The sequence below is a fragment of the Aspergillus versicolor genome (assembly GCF_001890125.1).
Source record: "Aspergillus versicolor CBS 583.65 unplaced genomic scaffold ASPVEscaffold_9, whole genome shotgun sequence".
In the NCBI taxonomy this organism is placed as follows: domain Eukaryota; kingdom Fungi; phylum Ascomycota; class Eurotiomycetes; order Eurotiales; family Aspergillaceae; genus Aspergillus; species Aspergillus versicolor.
Genome location: NW_024467532.1, coordinates 780979 through 801076, shown reverse-complemented (window position 1 = coordinate 801076; position 20098 = coordinate 780979). Strand labels below are relative to the sequence as shown.

Here is a 20098-nt window from a genome sequence, read left to right as displayed (position 1 = left end):
TCGTGTTGAGGATAGACGCCAGTCATCCCATCATTGATGCTGGTTTGTGATATTGAAGTCTCCTTCAATAGTTGCTCCCGTCGAGTCGTTATTGGCGTTGCGTGGTTACAGTGATGCACGAAAGCGTCTCGGATAATCGTTTTTGTCTTGTGCCGGGATGCCCTCGAGGAAGCGTCGGTACAACCCCGGGGCTGAAGCGCGATGGAGAATTTGCATCAGATGTCTAGCAGGTGGCTTGAAGAATTCAGCATGGGTCTGGCTTGTCAATCGTGCTCAGAGGGCTGAAAGTTGGATTAGTGTTGGCTTCGGCGCTGAGCTTATCGGCGCCTGATTGCTGCTCCTCGTTTCCGCTTTTCTCCCCCCGCGCACATCCAGCCAGCTTCCCTCGACCACCTGAACAAAACTCCGCCGACAATTCTGCAACGCCCACCATGCCGCAGCAATTGAGCTCGAAGGACGCCTCCCTATTCCGACAGGTCGTTCGCCACTATGAAAACAAGCAGTACAAAAAGGGTGAGTCCCAATGCCGAATTGACCACGCTGGTGGTCGATGTTTCATGCGGATGGACGTAAATGGCTGAATGTCATACTTTCCTTTCCTTTCTTTTTGGGAAAATTACAGGTATCAAAACTGCCGAACAAATCCTTCGAAAAAATCAAAACCATGGGGATACGTTAGCGATGAAAGCACTTATCATGAGCAACCAAGGACAACAAGAGGAGGCCTTCGCCCTGGCCAAGGAGGCTCTCAAGAGCGACATGAAGTCGCATATCTGCTGGCACGTGTACGGCTTGCTTTATCGGGCGGAGAAAAACTACGAGGAAGCTATCAAGGCCTACCGGTTCGCATTAAGGATCGAGCCGGAATCCCAGCCCATCCAGCGCGACCTCGCCCTCCTCCAGATGCAAATGCGGGATTACCCAGGCTACATACAGAGCAGAAGTGGTATGCTACAGGCTCGTCCCGGATTCCGACAGAACTGGACGGCCCTTGCTATCGCACACCACCTCTCTGGGGATCTAGAGGAGGCTGAGAAGGTGCTGACTACATACGAGGAGACGCTGAAAACTCCACCGCCTGTCTCAGACATGGAACACTCCGAGGCGACTTTGTACAAGAACACGATTATTTCGGAGTCAGGGAACATTGAGAAGGCGCTGGAACACCTCGAGTCCGTGGGATATCGCATCTCGGATGTGCTTGCTGTAATGGAAATGAAAGCGGACTACCTTCTACGCCTCGACAGGAAGGAGGAAGCGGTCGCAGCCTATACAGCTCTCTTGGAACGAAACTCGGAGAATTCCATGTACTATGATGGCTTGATCAAGGCCAAGGGCATTCCGAGTGACGACCATAAAGCTCTCAAGGCTGAATATGACTCGTGGGCTGAAAAGTACCCGCGTGGTGATGCGCCCCGCAGAATTCCCTTGGATTTCCTGGAGGGAGACGACTTTAAACAGGCCTCCGATGTATACCTGCAGCGTATGCTTAAGAAGGGTGTGCCATCGCTTTTCGCGAACATAAAGCTTCTCTACACCAACCATAGCAAGCGCGACACAGTGCAAGAGCTGGTAGAAGGCTACGTTTCAACCCCACAATCGAATGGTGCAGCCGACGGGTCTGCTACCAAGGACAACAACGAATTCCTCTCCTCCTCATACTACTTCCTCGCACAGCACTACAACTACCACCTCAGCCGTGACCTATCCAAAGCCCTCAAAAACGTGGAAAAGGCCCTTGAACTGTCACCTAATGCTGTGGAGTACCAAATGACCAAGGCTAGAATTTGGAAGCATTATGGCGATCTCGAGAAGGCCGCGGAGGAAATGGAGAACGCCAGGAAAATGGACGAGAAGGACCGCCACATCAACTCGAAGGCCGCCAAATACCAACTTCGCAACAACGAAAACGACAAGGCTCTCGATAACATGAGTAAATTTACCCGTAATGAGACCTTTGGTGGCGCTATGGGTGACCTTCATGAGATGCAATGTGTGTGGTACCTAACCGAAGATGGCGAGGCGTATTTGAGGCAGAGGAAGCTTGGACTTGCACTTAAGCGGCTTCACGCTGTCTACAATATTTTTGACGTGTGGCAAGAAGATCAGTTTGATTTCCACAGCTTTTCCCTGCGAAAGGGGATGATCCGAGCCTATGTTGATATGGTTCGTTGGGAAGATCGTCTGCGCGAGCATCCCTTTTATGCGCGGATGGCACATTCTGCCATCAAGGCTTATTTGCTTCTTCACGACCAACCGGATCTTGCCCACGGGGCCCTTCCCGATATCAACGGTGCCGATGCGGAAGATGACGCTGAACGCAAGAAGGCCCTTAAGAAGGCCAAGAAGGAGCAGCAACGACTTGAGAAGATTGAAGCAGACAAGCGGGACGCTGCTAGAAAGGCTGCTGCCAACCCCAAGAGTGCCGATGGCGAGGTCAAGAAAGAGGACCCCGATCCTCTCGGCAACAAGCTTGCACAAACGCAAGATCCACTGAAAGAGGCGACCAAATTCCTGACACCATTACTGGAGTACTGTGGCAATGATATTGAATCCCAATGCCTTGGATTCGAGGTATACCTTCGTAGGGGTAAGTTCAGAATGTCATGCTCGCGCACGTGAACAGAAGACTGATTACGCATCTATACACTTTAGGTAAACATGCACTTGCTCTCAAATGTCTCTCAGCGGCCCACTCCATCGACGCATCTAACCCCACCCTCCACGTTCAACTGCTCCGATTCCGCCAAGCTTTGAACAAGCTCTCTGAGCCTCTTCCGCCGCAGGTCGCAGAAGTTGTTGATGCGGAATTTGAGGCTCTCCTTCCCAAGGCGCAGCAGCTCGACCAATGGAACAACTCATTCCTTGCGGCACACAAGGACAGCATTCCACACCGACATGCATATCTTACCTGCCAGCACCTTCTGAACCCTGAGTCCAAACCGCAAAACGAAAAGGAGCTTACTTCTACCCTGGATGCAGATATCGTGTCACTCGAGACAGCCCTTGCTGGTCTAAACCTCCTGGGCGAGTGGGGGAGCAGCCAGGCCGCAAAGGCGTCCTACGCCGAGAAGGCTAGCAGCAAGTGGCCGGAGTCGTCCTCGTTCCGACTTGGCTAGAAGCCGAAAAACTTACGGGGTATCTCTTATCTCTCTTGGTGTCTGAACACACGATGGTTGGTCTCGTTGGTTTCATTGCATTGCTCACTTAGCGAAGCCTATAGAAACAGGATGCGGCCCCAAGCTTAATTAAGAAACGTCAAGATGATGGATTCAAAAAGACCATGTACGAGTATTTGTGGCGTTCATTTTGTCGGGGGCGGGGGAAACCAGCTGAGCGATGGGGTGTCTTCTCTTACGATCCGATCTTGGAGTGGTATATACTGGGGTATAGCGAAAAAATCATGAGAAATGAAGTATTTTGAGTCTGGCTCCGCTTCCGCGTTCCAATGCTCCGCCGTTCCATAGATCAGATTCAGCGATGGAGAACACCGGCTCCATAATTATAAGCCATGCCTGGTCCATGCCCCTTGAAAAATTAAGCTGTCCGAGGTGGGAAAGACTACTGGACATAGTAGGCACAAAGTGGAGGAGGACGGGCAGAGTGATGACGTCACCAGGGGCCCACTTGCAAATCACCACCCACAAGCCACGCCCACAAGCCACACCACTGCCAACTTTTTGAACCTCCTTTCCCAGCTTTCCCAGGAACTTGGATTTCCGAGCGCGAATGGCACGGTTCCGAGGTAGGATCTCACCACGAACCTGGCTTTTCCCCTAGGGTCACCCCCCCTGGAGACCTTGACTCGTCGTCACCAACCTGGCAGACTTCTTGGCAATGCAAGCTCGTCGCTGCCACCCTGCCGATGCCTGGTGTCAGCTCCTTGCTCCAACGCAGGCTGGCCAACGCATCGCCGAATCTAGCAATTCCATTGCAGGTCAGGGCTACCGAATCAGGAATACAAGCATGTGAATCAAAAGAAAACACGGATGCCTTGGAGGCGGCCAGAGTTCAATGGTTTGATCTAACCGCTGCTGATCGCGCTGATATGATCTCATGCTGGGGTCTTATACTTCGTGATCTTCACGTCCCAGAAGGCGTTACACGGCCAACGAAAGTCTGACGTCAAGAGGGACATGGGCTCGAGTCTTGACTCTGAATCCATGGCTCCAGACCGTATAAGATTTCGAAGTTCCTTTCCCCTACTTCAATTCCTCCCTTTCCTGCCCTTTACCTGATTCCTCCTGCATTCCAACTCATAATCATTTTTTCATTCCAGTGATACCCCAGTTACGCACCCCCCTTACCCCCTTGGTTTGTTTATTTTGCGCCCAGTCTCACCTGGCTCCCCCTTCCGCTCCCTCAATTGAAGGCCTTAATCGATAATACGTATCTTCATAAACCTAATCACACCCACGCTTGGCTGTTCGTCGCCCCACGCACTTCATCATGCCTTCTCGTGGAGTAAATGTTCCTACGGACCCCAGACAGAAGGAGAAGGTATAACTGCCCGTGCTAGTGTTCGAAGATGTCGTCTCTTATCTAACTTTCGGTCCTAGGATATCAACCAGAAGCTGCAGCTGTTCGGCATCTACCAGGCCTTCAAACTTGGCAAGCTTCCATCTGTGAGTCCAGCGTGATCGTCAGCAGTGCTCATCGCGAGATATTCGCCTACTAACTGCTTTTTTTTTCCCGCAAAACAGAACAAGCAATGCGATATTGCCCTCAACTCCGCCCTGAACTCGAAGGCGCTCGCCAAACCGTCGCAAGAACTCTCTGAGGAAGGCCGAGCCCTTGTGCAAGATGTCCGCAAGGTAATCGAGGAATCCAAGAAACTTATTCTGAGCAAGAACGATGGTCAATTGCTTCAAGAATTTATTTGGGAGGCCCAGCGCATCTCCGGCGATGATTTACAGAAGCCACAGATTGGTGGAACTCGAGAGTCCGCCGAACAAGATGCTGCTAAGGCAAAGGAGGGACTAAAGTCCCTCGGAACCTTGATTATCACCAACGGCGAGTTCCGAAAGATTCGTAAGTGCACCGTCATCTCCGCTCTTATACGACTCATATCTAACCCGTCGTCAAAGTGAACGATGCATTGATCGTCGCGCGCGATATCGCTGGGGATGCTTCGCAGAAGGCTGCCAATAAGGTCCGCCCTTCTGAGGAGCAACTGTCCCAGGTTGACCAAGCTGCCGATGACAATGTTTGGCATGAAAAACCGGATGTCTCTGGATACAAGGAGCAGTTCAAGTCTCGCTTCAGCAAGAAGAAGGACGACGCAGCTGACGTCGCCAACACTGGTGTCGAGGCTGGCACTACTGGCTCCACTCTTGACCCTTATGCTGGCGTCAACGCTGCCGCTGAGAACGCCCAGTCGAAGGTTCCTGAGGATCAGAAGTCAAGCCTCTCGACCCGCACCCAAGAATACAAGAACAGGACCAAGAACTATCTGTCCAATAAGTTCCCCCAGGAACGTCGTGACCAGGCTATTTACCGTCTAAAGAAGATGATTATGGAGATCCAGGGTCACCGTGACTGTAAGATCCAAGCCATCATTACTATCCGTGAATTCCAGATAGGTACTAATGGGGCTACACAGACCAGCAAGCGATTGAAGCACTGCTTGATCTGGCCGAGAAGTACGGCAGTCGTTCAAGACACGCGGTCAAGGAAGGTACCGGCAGCGTTAAGAACACCCGTGGTGGAGGCAAGGTCCAGAACCTGGAAAAGGGCTTGAGGGTATGTCATTCAGTTGGGTGAGTTAGAACAAGTTACTAACCTGCTATAGACCTTGATCGAACGCTTCGCGAACAGCACTTCCATGGATGACCTCTTCGAGTCCTTGGAGACCATCTACCGCGATGCAGACAAGGACCCTGAACTCAAGGGATGGTTCAAGAACATGAACAGCTTCATTCGGTAAGCTCGTCGGCAACGACTTGACCAGTTGTAGTTGCACATTCTAACGTTCTACCCATAGTAAAACTCTGCAGCAACAGGGCTACGTGTTGGAAGATGCCTGGAACCGCCAGTATGATGAACTGATTGACCATGGCCGATTCTTGCTGCGTGACCGTTACAAGAACCACACCGATCGTGTTTTCGACGAGGTCAAGTTCCTTGGTGACCAATTCAACCAGGATCGCCAAAACAAGGCTTTCGGTGATTCCGTGGAGAAACTGTTCACCGACCTGGGTCGCGATGAGAGTGGCAACGTCAAGTTCAAGAAACACCTTGTCAAGGACCTCACTGACGTTATCCTTCCCTCCGTCTTCGAAAATGTTCGCTATGTTCCTATTCCTCGTATCGAAGTGCAAGATGCTATGGCCGACGTAGTCGTCGAGAACCTGGTGATCGAGAGCGACAACCTCATGCCAAATGTTGTTGAATTTGGAAGCGATAACTACCACCGCTGGGGTCGGAAGAAAATCACCAGCAAGAATGATAACAAGGTGAGCCACCTTGCAAATTCAGGGGTTTATTTATTTGTATTTCCGTGCTAACCAAGTCTAGATTATGATCTCCGTTTCTGGTATTCAGGCCGACCTGAGGGATGTCAGCTACTACATCAACAAGAAAGAGGGTTTCCCTTCCATCAAAGATACTGGTGTTATGGATATCTTCCTTGGGGGCGAGGGCTTCTCTTTCAAAATCGCAGCATCTAATGCTCAGAAGAAGGACCGCCAGAACTTTGTCAAGCTTGATAAGGTTTCCGTTAAGATTGATGACATTGACATCAAGCTCAAGAAATCTAAGCACAAGGTTCTCTTCTCGGTCTTCAAGCCCTTGCTCTTCCGCACTGTGCGCCCGGTCCTCCAGAAGGTCGTTGAGAAGCAAATCCGCGAGGCCTTCACCAAGGGCGATGCCTTCGCATATGAAGTGCACCAGGAAGCCAAGCGCGCCAAGGAGCAAGCTGCCCAGGAAATCAAGGAGAACCCCAAGGATGCGCCGAATACATACAACCGCTATATGAGCGCGTTCCGTGCCAGGATGGAGGAACGCAAGCGCCAAGCTCAGCAAACCGCCGAACAGCAGGCCACCAAACGCGACACTAAGGTGCAGACGACTGCCACGCTCAGTGGTTCTCTGTTCCCGGACATCAAGCTCCCTGGCGGCATTACCACGAAGGCTACCGAGTACGAAGAAATTGCGAAGAAGGGCGAACGTTGGGAGTCTCCCATCTTCAGCATCGGCTCTGCATCTGAGTCGACTGACATTCCGAAGCCCGATGCAATCACTCGTAAGCCGCACAATGCTACCGAAGCCAGACTTCGTGATCGCAATGCCACCGGCGGCGCAGCTGGCGGTGCTACCAACGGCACAAACCTCACCAACGGTGGTACCGCAGTGGCCAACGGTCAAGCGAAGCACTATGATTCTACTTTGAGAAACGATGCCAACGGCACTGCCACTCAGGGTGCTTCCACCGTTTCAGGAACCACAGTATTCAACCCTCAGACTGCATAATTTCTCACTATAGTTGAGAATAATGACGGATGATGCTGGCGAATATATATGACGCCTCCTTCCTCTCTCTTATTTGTCACAGAATACCTAATCGTTGCAAACATTCTGCTTTGTTGTCTGGATTCCCCCTTTTATTTTCCTTTGTACTATATGCTTTATGCGATGATGTCTACTTAATCGCCCGTTACATAGGTGGTTCTAATCAAGTACCACGCGTGTTCCGTTTGTATTCTCTTCTTTAATTCCGTAGTTAATAAACAAATCGCCTCTATTAATCCTCTATATAGCCGACTTTTATTTCTTGTTTGTAAACTTAGAAGAAACACTCTTCACGACATCTGGTTAAAATACTTTTCCCACCCCAACTCCTGCATCTTAGTGTTCTTCACCTCCATGTTTTCTACCCTAGCGCTTTCAGCATACGCCTCTACTTTTCGCTGGATAGCGGGGTCAAAGGCGCCAATAATTCGGGCTGCCAGCAGCGCGGCATTGATGCTGTTGTTGATGCCGACTGTAGCGACAGGAACTCCTATATTGGTACCAGCGTTAGCATACTCCATTTCTGAGTCATGGCTTGGGGGATGCGGGCAAAAAGAGGAAGAGAAAGGAGGACATACCCCTTGGCATTTGCACAATACTGTGCAGACTATCCACGCCATCTAGGGAGCTACCCTTAACAGGGACACCGATTACAGGCAGCGCCGTATGTGCGGCAGCCATGCCGGGTAAGTGAGCGGCGCCGCCAGCAGCAGCGATGATGACTTTAATTCCCCGCGCAGCAGCAGCAGCAGAGTACTCAGCCATGAAGGTCGGAGTGCGGTGGGCAGATGTAATATCAACAGCAGGCTCGATGCCGAAGGTATCCTTGAGCAATTTGAGACCGGGGACGAGGGTTTTCAGATCACTGTCCGAGCCCATCATGACGGCGACTTGTGGGGCGGGTTTGAGGGGCCCAGAGGGGGCGGGCTTGGTTTTGATGTCGGAACGCTGGGCGCGAATTTCGTCGACGACGTTGATGAGAGGTTGGATGTAGGATTCGGCCTCGTGCATTGTGGGTGCGGTGACTGTAACATGGCCCATTTTACGGCCTGGCTTGGCGGCGCCTTTGCTGTAGAGGTGAATAGAGGCATTGGGGATGGAGAGGGCCGCTTCGGCGGCTTTGAGGTGGGTGTCTGGTGCGGAGCCGCCAATGATGTTGAGCATGATAGAGGGTTGGCGGATTTGGAGGCTCTCCGCGGGGATGGGTAGGTCGAGGATGGCGCGGAGGTGGGTATCATATTGGGAGAGGGCGCACCCTTCGATGGTGTAGTGACCGGAATTATGGACTCGGGACGCAAGCTCGCAGAGGATCAGGCTGTTATCATTCATGAGGAACATTTCAACACCGAAGGCACCCTTTCCTTCAAAGGTTGCAACGGCCTTGCGCGCCAGCTTCTGGGCCTGTTGGTTGATAGCGTCAGGGACGTTGCGCGCGGGGGCGTAGACGAGCTTGCAGATAGAGTCTTCTTGGACGGTCTCAACGGTAGGGTAGGATAAAACGGAGTCTTTGGTTTTCACGACCATCACGGCTAGTTCCTAATTTTTCATGGCGTTAGAAGAAATTCGGGTATGCAAATGGCTGGTCCCCAACCTTTTGGAAATACGCCCACTTCTCCGCATATAGTGGGCGGCCTTTAAGGAACTCGAGGGCATCTGGGATATCTTCCTTCGAGTTGACACGGTAGTTACCTATTCAAAAAACACGTTATTAGCAATCCGGCTTCTAAAATCCTGGTTGTAATCCTTACCGCGTCCATCATATGCCATGGTCTTCGACTTCAACATCAGTGGGTATCCCAACTCTTCACCAGCCTTAGCTAATTCCTGCGGAGTATTCTCAACCAGTTCACGGTGCTCGGCCATTGGAATACCGTGCTTTGCGAGATGTTCCTTCTGATTGAACTTGTTCTGAATTGTGCGAATAGCCTGCCAGCTAGGCTCGATCTGGACCTGAGAATCAACTTCCTCCAGAGCATAGGTATCAACGTGCTCAATTTCGGCCGTGATAACATCGCTCTTGTTTGCCAACTCCCGCACTGCCTCACGCTCCTTAAATGAACCGGTGACATGGTCATCGTGGAAACTGATTTGCTTCGCCGGTGCCTTCTCCGCATCGAGGACATTGACTTGAATGTTCAGTCTGTTGGCGGATTCGACGAACATGCGGCCCAACTGGCCTCCACCTAGGACGCCAACTTTGCGAGAATTCCACATCTTGAATTTCCGGGGGAGATATGTTGGGGGAGAGACCTTGAAATGCAAGTAGAGTTGCAAAGGAATGAATCACGAACTTCTGCCCCTCCGTGGCTCCGCAATCGGCCAAATGGGGGAAAATTGAAAAAAGTGCCGTATCATCACGTGAACAGACGATAAGCAGTATCTCCTCGACCAATGGGAGGTCGTAACTTGACGGCAAAATCGCTGGCTCCCCGCAATAAATAACATGAATACAGTAATTAATACGTGGATTACACGATTACACCATGAGTGATCGCAGCGCAAGCATCGCGTGCCTGAAGCTTGTCTTCTCCATCATCTCAACCTGGCCCTGTGCCGAAGAAGCTCCGGGAGATATGTCGCTAGGTATGTATCCCCCTGCTGAAACCACTTACACTATTACCTGTCCTATATTGTCCCCTTCCCCTTATTCCCAGCACCTGTGAAGCTGCGCGAACTAACGTCGTCATCAACAGATGAAGAGAGCTTGGAGAGAGCCGCCAGTGGCGGCACGATGGATCTGTAAGTCACCCTCTTCATTAGCTCTATAGCTGGGTTATTTCTTCAATGCTAATATATTTACTCAGTGACAAATGGCCAGGCATAGTAGAGCCGCTACTCGAGCGATTGGAATTTGTGCGTGCGCATGAAAGCTCTCTTGACCTTGTCAATTCCGATAGCTAACAATGCGCTACTAGATCATCTACAATGTCTTCCCAATGCCTCAAATGCCTCCCGACCCCCCATCTGCCGATCAATACCAGCAGCAATACCTAAATCCAACCTCCTCTTTCCTCCATGACCCCAATCCCGTACCCTCCAGCAGCAACAAGGAGAACACCGAACCGCCAAATCTCCAAACTCCTCCGCGACCTCCACCATCACTCAACCCTCCATCGTCAACTGAGCGAGTCCCCGATTCAGGGCCTGCATCTCAGGCAGATACAGCAACCGCAACCCTCCCCGCACCGCTTCTCCTCACTGTCCAGTCTATTCAAACAACCCTGCGATCCCTATTTACTTCTAAGCCACCACACACTATTCAGCGGCTCGCGGAGCTCATCCTTCGTCCCAATGCATATTACCGAACACTTCCGGCTTACCTACGCGCCGTTGATCGTGTTGTGTCAGTCACCAGCAGCGCAGATGTGTTTCCGTTCCCAATGCAAAGCGGGGCAGCTACAGCCCAGCCCCAGCCTAATGGGACACTAAACGGCGCCGAGAACAAATTCATTCTACCAGATAACACGCTTGGCAGTGATGAATCTCTGGGCGGTGCTCTTCTTACCCCCATACCTTGGTTGAGTAACCCTGCTTCGCCGGGTCCTGAAGGAGCAGGTATCGATGAAGGTTCGTTGCAACCTCCCAACCCTCATATAGACAGGCACATCTAACATGGGTCTTACTCATATTCACAGTACCAATGGCCACTACAACCCCGACGCTCCAAAACCAGCTTCTCACTCAGCCCACGGATTCAACCAGCCAACCAGTCGTCGCCACTGAGGGCGATGGCACCATCCTGGAGGGTGAATTGACAGCTGAGCCCACCGATGGAGTCCCCCATGCTCGAGGCCCCTCGGTCCTTGGCGTAGAAGATTTGGGTCTACAAGATGGCAGGGATGTTGAAGTAACCCTTCTAAACAGAGAGACGGAAGGAGCAGGCGCTTCTTCAACTGGGGATTCAACCATTCCTATTGCTACTTCAGAACAGCCCGGTCACGAATCTGCACCCTCAGATTCCGACTCAACAGCCGTGACAGCTACGGCACAGAAAGATAAGGATACAGACGCGGACGCAGATGCGGATGGGGACGGAGATATCACACTATCCGACGAGCCGACTATACCGCAGGAAGGCCAAGGCGAGAAGAAGTAGCAGGGCTAAGTTCTAGTATATTTGTGGGAGGCGGATAGAGAGACTGCATGATATGCTCTATATTTGGACTTGATAGTACCTCATTTTCATGAAATGAATGATGATCTAATATAAACTCTGCATTGCTATAAATATATATATTGTGTGCCAGTTGAGGTGCTTATGGTGTTTGAATAGCTGTACCGTGCCTAATAGAACAAACAGGTGCGACCTCTTGTAAGTTTATATATTTCTACTAAAGGTTTAGCCATAAACTTAAACCTCCCTGTTTATCGCGAGGGAAAAACGCCTTCGAAGAGAAGAGGTCGTCGCTTATATAGAGTAGTATATATACTTCGTATTTCTTTTCTAAGTACCCCGAAATATTCTAGCATAAAAAGCACCAACGGGAAAGAGGTATCTTGCGAGTAAATCATAATAAAACCCAGTATCCAAGCTGCAAAAACGAGTCATAAGACATCATTAAAAAAAAAATAACTAAACTGCCGGCTCCACTGATTGAAGAGGTACGTAGGTCGGCTCAACACCCGACGTTTGGGTAGGACGCCCAGTTATAAATGACCACGTTCCAGCGGCTGCGCCCTGAGTCCATTGCACAGCGCGACGCGTGGTGTTAGGCGCGGTGACGGAGAAAAGAGTGGCTTCGAACCAGTTCTTTTGGGAGCTGCCGCCTGATGCAAGATTGATTTCCTTCTCAAGAAGCTCTGCATCCATCCACGAGGGTCTTTTCCAGAACTTGAGAAGAAGACTGCTGACGACGACAGAAACACTGGAAAGAGCCATTGCTGCACCGGCTGCCATTGGTGGGAGCATAAATCCACCGAAGGGGAGGAAGAGGCCCATCGCGAATGGGAGGCCGATGACATTGTATGCGCAGGCCCAGACGAGATTGAGTTTAATACGCCTGAAGACGGTACGAGAAAGGGAAAGACTTGCAGGTACCGAGAGAAGATCGTCGGGCCGCATTAGAACAATATCCGCCGCCTCCATGGCAACATCAGTGCCTGATGCGAGGGCGATACCGACAGATGCGGTGGCGAGAGCTGGGGAGTCATTGATTCCGTCTCCAACCATGGCGACACAGTCACCTGTCTCTTCAAGAGAGGCGATAATAGATTGCTTATCGGATGGAGAGACTGAGGCGTGAACGGCCTCGGGTGAAATACCAACAGCCGAGGCAATTGAGATAGCTGCTGCATGGGAATCACCTGTAATCAGTGATGTCGAAAGTCCCATCCGATGTAGGGCGGCTACTGTAGCCACGGCGGTTGTCTTCACGGTATCCTGGAGTAGGAGTGTTCCTGCAAATTGCCCGTCAATCGCCACATGGATTTGGGTAATTCCGACTTGAGAACTCTTAGAGCCCGACGTTTGCTCGGCGGATTCCGAAATAGGAATGTCATTTGCTCTCAGAAACTCGGCATTTCCAATAAGCACACGGTACCGAACGCGTTCGATACTAGAGGCCGGTTCAACGAGAGCGGAAATGCCTTTACCAACACGGGCGTCGAAATCGCCGAGGCTTCCAGGTAGACCAGTCTCTCTGGAGTGTCCTGATTCGTTCCTTGCAGCTAAGTAGATGGTCTTGCCGATGGGATGTTCGCTGTTCATTTCGGCAAGTCCAACAATCAACCACCAAAGTCGACGGCGCCAATCATTTGATGTCCAGTTGGGCTCAATTTTCGCTTCCGCAACATTCATTTTCCCTGTTGTCAAAGTACCAGTCTTGTCAAACACGACATGGGTGATTTTAGTAGCGCTCTCAAGCACAGCACCGCCTTTGACGAGGATTCCCTGTGTTGCACCAACTCCAGTCCCGACCATGACCGCTGTGGGAGTACTGAGGCCCAATGCACAAGGACAGGCAAAAACGATGACCGAAATGCATAGCTTCAGACAGACCATGAGTTTGCCCCCGCCTTCTTTTGCAACAAAAATCTTTGGAGGATTGGGTAACAGGTGGCTCACGAACATCCAGCCAAAGAATGTAACTAAACCGAGACTAATAATCGTTGGCACAAAATAGCCGGCGACGACATCTGCCAAACGCTGGATTGAAGCTCGACTTGTTTGTGCATCCTGTACTAGCTTGACAATCTTACTGAGCTGGGTGTCCTTGCCAGTACGAATGACTTTAAAATCAACTGCACTGGTACCATTCACAGTCCCTGCGATGACGAGGCTTCCCTTTGTCTTATGGATAGGCAGTGCCTCGCCGGTGATCATACTCTCGTCAACGTAAGTCTCACCTCGAATGATAATTCCATCAGCGGAGACTTTATCTCCCGGGTGAAGTATAATGATGTCTCCCACTTCAATAAGTTCGGTGGGAATAACCCTCTGGGCGACTGTGCGTCTTTCGTTCGAAGAGCTCGGTTTTTGTTCGTCGGTGTCCATGCTTTCCCATTCCTCAGCTAGTTTTTCGGCGGCTATTGGGTCATCGTAGATGGTCGTCATTGATGGTGCGAGGGACATGAGTCGAGAAAGAGCAGCAGACGTCTGGCCTTTTGCCCTGTTCTCTAGCCAGCGACCAAGCGTTATGAAAGTGATAAGCATGGTACTTGTGTCAAAGACGGTGCTAGGCCTGTGATGAGGCGCCATGAATATGGCGAAAACCATTGTGAAAACACTATAGAAGAACGCCGCCGAAGTGCCAAGCATAATGAGGACATCCATCGTTGGGGCTCGGTGTCGTAAAGACTTGAAACTTGTGACATAGAACCGCTTTCCAATACCGAATTGTACAGGTATTGTGAGTAGCAGACAAACGGCTTCCCCAAGATATAGGCCTGGGATGATTCGAATTCCACCAAAGTCGAGCATTGGCAGATACATGGGAAGTATCATGTTGATCAGAAACACCGGGATGGCGAAGGAAAGTGAAATGAAAAAGGCACGTTTCCACTCTAGGACCTCTTTTGTCTTCGCTAAAGACTCCAGTTGCGCGTTGCTATCGTCGGAGTCTGTTAACAAGGCATTGTACCCAGCAGCCTCAATCGCAAGAACAATACCACGAATTCCAAGTATAGATGTGTCGTATGAGACCGCTAATTGAGAGGCAGCGAGGGTAACCGAAGCAGAAATAAGGCCCGGCTTCTGCATGAGCAAGTCCTCGAGAGCCGCAGCAGAGCTAGCATCTCGTAAACCATGAAGGTCAAGCGTAACTCGGCTTATGCCACTTTTCTGAGCATAGGCTTGGACCTCAGAGACAATCTTGGCATCAAAGCCAGCGTCCTCGATCAGGTCAACAATCTTCTGTGAAGAAAGAACATGAGTATTGTGAGTGACTAGCGCTCGTTCGGCGAGTAGGCTGATATTAAATTGGACCAGGCCCTCCACGCCGTCGAAAGCCGCTTGTACACTCGACGTGCATGCACCACATGTCATTCCCTCAATGGAAACTGTGGTGACGGTTTGCTGCGATGAGGGGTCTGTAGGTTCCTGAGAGTCACGAGAACCAGCTTGGAGCGTTGAGGTTTCCAGCACCTTCGCTCCAAAGCCGCGATCTTCAACTATATCCGCAAGCTGTTCGGCTGATATCGTAGACAAGTCGTGCTCTATTACCGCTCTCTCCGAGAGCAGCGATATGCTGACAGACCGTACTCCAGTATTTTCTGTTAAACCGCCTTCTACCGCAGAGGTGCAGGCTCCACATGTCATGCCTTCGATCGCTAACGTTGTGGTCGCGAAATTTGTCTCGAGTACCTTCGGGGCGCCGGCGCCCTGCGTTGGAATCGAGGAACTATCCGTAGATATTACCACCGCGTCGAAACCGCGATCTTCGATCATCTCGGCGACTTTGTTCGGAGGGAGGAGAGTGGGATCGTGGTGGATAACGGCCCTGCCCATCATTAAGCTCACGGAAACCTCGCCAGCGCCCTCGACGCCTTTGAAGGCTCCCTCCACCGCAGAGGTACATGCGCCGCATGTCATCCCCTCCACACTGACGGTGGTGGTGGCCATTTGCGACGTGGATCTGGTTGGGGTGAGACTGCCATCCCCGGCGGCTATCGTATAGGGTACCGCCATCGTGTTTCACGTACAGGCAAAAGCCGGAAAATACTATCGTCACCGCATGAGAGCGAGCCGCGATTTGAAATAGAAGAAAAGGAAAAGGACAGTCTGAGTCACGAAAGAGTCGAGCAAGGAAGGCCTGAAATAATAAATCAGATGGGGGGCGGAAGAAGCGGAGGCCGGAGGGTCAGTCGTCCGTCACTTGTCGCCGATTTAGCAGATTAACACTGCGCTACATGAATCGCGCCGATCACCACCGGCAGCTCCTATCGGGTTATTAAATAGGAACAATTCTCAGTGAGGTTCGAGGACCCGAGCAAGGGAGAGCCGAGGGATGAACCACTGCCTAGAGGAAACTATCGAAAGATCGCCCTTGCTCATATCAAGCGCAGATGCGACCATATGCCCTCATTCCTTCAGAAATGGCGAAGAATGATGGCGGATTGATGGAATCTGCGGGTCTCAAGAAGGACTTGGCGCCCTCTTAGTAATTTACTCGCGGCTTTGATCACAAGTGACAATGCGACCCAGACGATCGCCGGCAAGGGCCTTCTGGGGGTGTCAATAATATTCCCACCTCGTTTCTATTCATTGGTTGAATGGCTCAATTATTGCGACATCGTGTGTCCGAAGGAAAACTGCAGCGGCTCATGTCCTCCTCTGACCAAGGGTCTTCGACTTCCGAAGAATAAGATCTGGATCTCCTAGCCTTGGCTTGTAAATGTAGAGTACGTGGTCACTTCTTCCTGCAGGCACATTCCAATTACGAGATGAAATGAAATTGGTTTTTGGGGATCAGTTGAGTCCGCTTGTTGATCTACTTGAGGCGTTCGTGGAGCATTCCCTGTCACCGAAACACTTGACAGCTGGTGGTCGTTTCACCTAGAGTGTAGCCCTTGTGCGCCTCGAAGAATTGAACATATTCCCAAGAAACCACCTCTCCTGATCAAGAATCACCAACCTGCACCATGGACCATGAACGTGCCCCTTTTCCTGGTTCTCTTCAAGACGAAGGTTCGTAGCTTAGATCCAACCTTAAGCGAAGCTCATTGTGAACGAGAATGGCGTGAGAGGTGAACTTGTCGATCAGTATGTTCGTCTCGGGCGGGTCTCCCGAATTCAGAATCAACTGGGAACCTGCAGAAAAGTCAATTTCCGAAGTAGAGATGATTTTACGAGTCGCAGTTAGCACATAGAAATTGACCTCGCTCAGTTGATACTGTTGCCTCTGTTGAAGTCTTTGTAAACGTGGATAGTGCCCCACTTGATGTGCAAGTGGAGAGATCGGTTTGCATTGGGTGCAAACACTTTGAACCACACCTCCCGCTCTCTGCGGAGCTACTGGCCGTCACCAGCTATCAAACAACTTTGTCACTTGGGCCTATACATCACAGCTCGATTCGATATGATTAGGCCCTAGATTAATCACGCATACCAAACCAGTACGCCTTTCATAATGTGAATCATTCAGCGCAATCTAATCCTGACAGGCCCGATAGCCCGACGCCATATCAAACAGCAAATGGACCAAGTACACCACAGGGCGCTGGATGCCCTTCAACCCTTCATTGCACTCGCAGACTCGAGTAGTGCAAACTCACCCCGATACGTCGCAAATATAGTCACAAATGCAACAGCAAGCCCACACACCTACGTCTTTGCGGAACTCCTCGAACGGCCCGCAGTTCAAGCGCTCCGCTCCCCGGACACCCCCGCCGAGCTCCAAGGGTATCTGACGCTCCTCGAGATCTTCGCCTGGGGGACATGGCAAGACTACCAGAAAACCCCTAATCTTCCCGCACTCAGCGATGAACAAGCTCGCAAGCTCCGTCTCCTCACCCTTCTCTCTCTCGCATCTACAATAAAACCACTCAATTACGAAATCCTCATGGAGTCTCTCTCCCTCTCAGCCCCGTCCGACCTCGAATCCCTCGTAACAGCAGCTATTTATGCTTCCCTCATAACTGCCAGACTCTCCCCGGCGACAACCCCACCAACCGTGAACGTAACATCCGTCGCACCCCTCCGCGACGTCAAGCCCAGTTCCCTACCAACCATGATCTCAACCTTAACGGCCTGGGAATCCCGCTGCGGCACCGTCATCTCCGACATCGAAGCCGAAATTGCCAAAATCCGAGCTGACTCCGCACAACGCCGCGCAACGGAAAACGCCCGAGTCGTGATGATCGAAAAGACTCTTGCAAAATGGAACGATGAATCTGCTGAGACAGGCGGGGCAGGACCCTTCGCTGGTGCGGGAAACCAAGGAGCTAAGAAGTCGGGCTGGAAACCAAAAGATCTCGGAGCGGCTTTCCGGAGTCGAGACTTCTGGGGCGGTGGGAGCAATAAGCGCGAGTTTGATGATGATGGATACTTCGATGACGGCTCGTTTGAATTTGATCCTCATGGTTCTGGGATGGATATTGACGAGGGCGCAGGGGCTAGATCGGGTTCTGGTTCTGGTTCTGGAGGAACAAGGCAGTCAAAGCGCTTTCTGGGGAAGAAGTCATAGCATGTTGTCGTGATAGCACACGCACAAATCTTAGTCAGGTTGCGTTTGCTACAAATAGAAAGCCAGGAAATTGCAAAAGGAATTTTTGTGCAATTAGTATTACACTTAAATACTAAGCCAACTAAATACCAACGGATATATCCACAACACCAAGGCTTCGGTAAAAGTCATCTAACGTACAAGTCCAGCAGCGAAGGGGTATTATAGAAGAAAAATTAAAAAAAAAGCTCGCATGCAAAAACAAATGAGACAGCGTTGGCTGGACAGGTATGGACAATGAATGCTATCAAAGAGGCGCTCTGTGAAGCTTTGGAAGCTGTGGCAGGCAGCTCCAACGGTGGTTGCTGAACTGAATCTCGCATGGATAAGAGATGAAGAACTATATCGTATTACCCGTAAATGGACACAGCTAAAGCATCGTACCCGGAACCAGGATGAACAATATACTCAGCGCAGCGGCGACAAGAGCCGCGATTAAAACAGTGGCGACAGCTCGTTTCACTAGCAGTTTTCGAACATATGGCTCGCGGACCGGGGACCAGTTCATGAACGTATACTCGCTGTACCCTACGAACGCCATAACAGGGTCGATCTTGTACTGGTAGGAGACGATGAAGTAGGCTGCAATGATGAAAGGTAGAATAACCTATACACCGAATTAGTTAAAAAAAAAAAAAAAAAAACAAATCTTCTGGGAGAACATCAACCTACCCAGCAACGGATGTGCCTTGGTTTATCACGTAGCACCACATAAAATGCACCCCAGAAACCTCCACCGAAACTGATGAGGGCGAACGTAAGACGTGCCATGATAGACAGCGGAACAAGGTTACCCAGAGCTTTCGCCTGCAAAAACCCTGGGAAGGCATCACGCTCCATTGCTTGGAAAACATAGTCTTTCGCCGGATCAAATACTTCCGGGTCATCTCTGCCATCGTCCTCCACTAGATTGATGATACCGGACACCATTTCCTCGGGCAAGACGATTTCTCTTTCAGCACCTGGAAGTAGATATGTGTAAAGTATCTTCTCTGCGCTAGAACGGATATCCCCACGTGCCACGGTATGACCTGGTGAGCTTGACTCCTTGTGGGTAAAGCTCGGCCGCGGCTGCTCGTTATTTGACATCGTGCGGGATGCAGCATTATGCGAGCCCAAGCTGCTCTGTGGAGAGTGTCTCGATGACTGCCCATCTGAGCGAAGGAAGGCCGACAGTCTTTGATCAGCGTCCCTATCGTCCAGATCGCGGAGACCATGGTGAAGCCCCGAAGGTCCAGCTTCCACGAGCGGGATATCATTCACACTCTCAAAGTTCTCCAGAGGTGTCGAAGACCCCTTACTCTCGGCCTTTTCAAGATCGGGTGTTGCTACCAGGACGGATCGTCGCAGTTCTCTAACATAATGGCGGCACAGGGACATATGTTGGGATACATCGAGCCTAGTTTGATTCGAGATTAATATCGGATTGTCCAAGAATATATGTATAATGTGGAACTGCGCCGTACCAGAAGTCAAGATAATCAACAGAGCGTTGTTGGTCGCGCATGTAAATGTAGAAGGAAAAGAGGTCGACTGGGGCGAGAGTCCGACGGCTGAGGACCTCGAAGAGCGTGGGGAGGCGATTTCGCTGCTCCAGCTCGATCATACCAGGCGTCGTCATTTTGAATTCAACTGTCAGATCAAGTGTTGCGCAAAGGTTGGCCGTGAAATCGCGTTGTTCGGGTTCAGAGTTGAAACAAAGAGGGGTCGAATAGGGGAAACGAGTGTGGTTCGAGTCGGTTCAGAAACAAGTAAACAAAGTATACAAGCTGTGCGTCGGATGTCTATTGAAGGCTTAATCCAAGACAACAGCGCTCAACTACCTTCAACTGTAACGAGTGACGAGTGATGAAGCGAATTAGGCGCAGAATTTGAACATCAAGGTCGCGAAAGCGAGAGGCACTGGAGAGCGAGTTCCCCTGAGAAAG

General features: G+C 50.9%; 8 protein-coding genes across 8 annotated transcripts; 4 read left to right on the top strand and 4 right to left on the bottom strand.

Moving 5' to 3' along the window:
- Position 1: 1 nt before the first annotated feature.
- Positions 2-508, bottom strand: ASPVEDRAFT_45162 (uncharacterized protein). The gene has a single exon (XM_040813223.1). The coding sequence runs from the start codon at positions 431-433 to the stop codon at positions 245-247; it is 189 nt and encodes a 62-aa protein (XP_040671422.1). The 5' UTR covers positions 434-508; the 3' UTR covers positions 2-244.
- ASPVEDRAFT_45161 (peptide alpha-N-acetyltransferase complex A subunit NAT1) lies at positions 311-3431 on the top strand. The gene is made up of 3 exons (XM_040813222.1): positions 311-513; positions 623-2590; positions 2656-3431. Exons 1-3 carry the CDS (start codon positions 432-434, stop codon positions 3117-3119), a joined length of 2514 nt encoding a protein of 837 aa, XP_040671421.1. The 5' UTR covers positions 311-431; the 3' UTR covers positions 3120-3431.
- Positions 3432-4449: 1018 nt separating this feature from the next.
- Positions 4450-7470, top strand: ASPVEDRAFT_138117 (uncharacterized protein; the record flags this gene model as incomplete). The annotated part of the gene is made up of 8 exons (XM_040807460.1): positions 4450-4500; positions 4560-4625; positions 4704-5031; positions 5088-5540; positions 5603-5742; positions 5792-5922; positions 5984-6455; positions 6517-7470. 8 exons carry the CDS (start codon positions 4450-4452, stop codon positions 7468-7470), a joined length of 2595 nt encoding a protein of 864 aa, XP_040671420.1.
- A 329-nt stretch (positions 7471-7799) lies between these two features.
- ASPVEDRAFT_55494 (phosphoribosylaminoimidazole carboxylase ADE2) lies at positions 7800-9723 on the bottom strand (the record flags this gene model as incomplete). Its single annotated transcript, XM_040815085.1, has 4 exons — positions 7800-7999; positions 8088-9045; positions 9101-9198; positions 9258-9723. 4 exons carry the CDS (start codon positions 9721-9723, stop codon positions 7800-7802), a joined length of 1722 nt encoding a protein of 573 aa, XP_040671419.1.
- Positions 9724-10002: 279 nt separating this feature from the next.
- Positions 10003-11756, top strand: ASPVEDRAFT_64648 (uncharacterized protein). The gene is made up of 5 exons (XM_040815740.1): positions 10003-10092; positions 10203-10248; positions 10314-10362; positions 10425-11076; positions 11145-11756. Exons 1-5 carry the CDS (start codon positions 10083-10085, stop codon positions 11603-11605), a joined length of 1218 nt encoding a protein of 405 aa, XP_040671418.1. The 5' UTR covers positions 10003-10082; the 3' UTR covers positions 11606-11756.
- A 326-nt stretch (positions 11757-12082) lies between these two features.
- On the bottom strand, positions 12083-15634 carry ctpA (Cu(2+)-transporting P-type ATPase CCC2; the record flags this gene model as incomplete). The annotated part of the gene is made up of 1 exon (XM_040817954.1): positions 12083-15634. The coding sequence occupies one exon, from the start codon at positions 15632-15634 to the stop codon at positions 12083-12085; it is 3552 nt and encodes a 1183-aa protein (XP_040671417.1).
- A 1320-nt stretch (positions 15635-16954) lies between these two features.
- On the top strand, positions 16955-18285 carry ASPVEDRAFT_45157 (uncharacterized protein). Its single transcript, XM_040813221.1, has 2 exons — positions 16955-17061; positions 17110-18285. Exon 2 carries the CDS (start codon positions 17142-17144, stop codon positions 18129-18131), a length of 990 nt encoding a protein of 329 aa, XP_040671416.1. The 5' UTR covers positions 16955-17061; positions 17110-17141; the 3' UTR covers positions 18132-18285.
- A 255-nt stretch (positions 18286-18540) lies between these two features.
- rgsB (putative RGS domain protein (Rax1)) lies at positions 18541-19791 on the bottom strand (the record flags this gene model as incomplete). The annotated part of the gene is made up of 3 exons (XM_040807491.1): positions 18541-18777; positions 18843-19569; positions 19637-19791. The coding sequence occupies 3 exons, from the start codon at positions 19789-19791 to the stop codon at positions 18541-18543; spliced, it is 1119 nt and encodes a 372-aa protein (XP_040671415.1).
- Positions 19792-20098: the final 307 nt, after the last annotated feature.

Coding starts and splice junctions, on each gene's coding strand:
- ASPVEDRAFT_45157 (XM_040813221.1), top strand. CDS start 17,142: ATGGACCAAGTACACCACAGGGCGCTGGATGCCCTTCAACCCTTCATT.
- ASPVEDRAFT_45162 (XM_040813223.1), bottom strand. CDS start 433: ATGGTGGGCGTTGCAGAATTGTCGGCGGAGTTTTGTTCAGGTGGTCGA.
- ASPVEDRAFT_64648 (XM_040815740.1), top strand. Junction 10,363..10,424: donor TACTCGAGCGATTGGAATTT/GTGCGTGCGCAT, acceptor ATGCGCTACTAG/ATCATCTACAATGTCTTCCC. Junction 11,077..11,144: donor AGGAGCAGGTATCGATGAAG/GTTCGTTGCAAC, acceptor TCATATTCACAG/TACCAATGGCCACTACAACC.
- ASPVEDRAFT_45161 (XM_040813222.1), top strand. CDS start 432: ATGCCGCAGCAATTGAGCTCGAAGGACGCCTCCCTATTCCGACAGGTC. Junction 514..622: donor AAACAAGCAGTACAAAAAGG/GTGAGTCCCAAT, acceptor GGAAAATTACAG/GTATCAAAACTGCCGAACAA. Junction 2,591..2,655: donor CGAGGTATACCTTCGTAGGG/GTAAGTTCAGAA, acceptor TATACACTTTAG/GTAAACATGCACTTGCTCTC.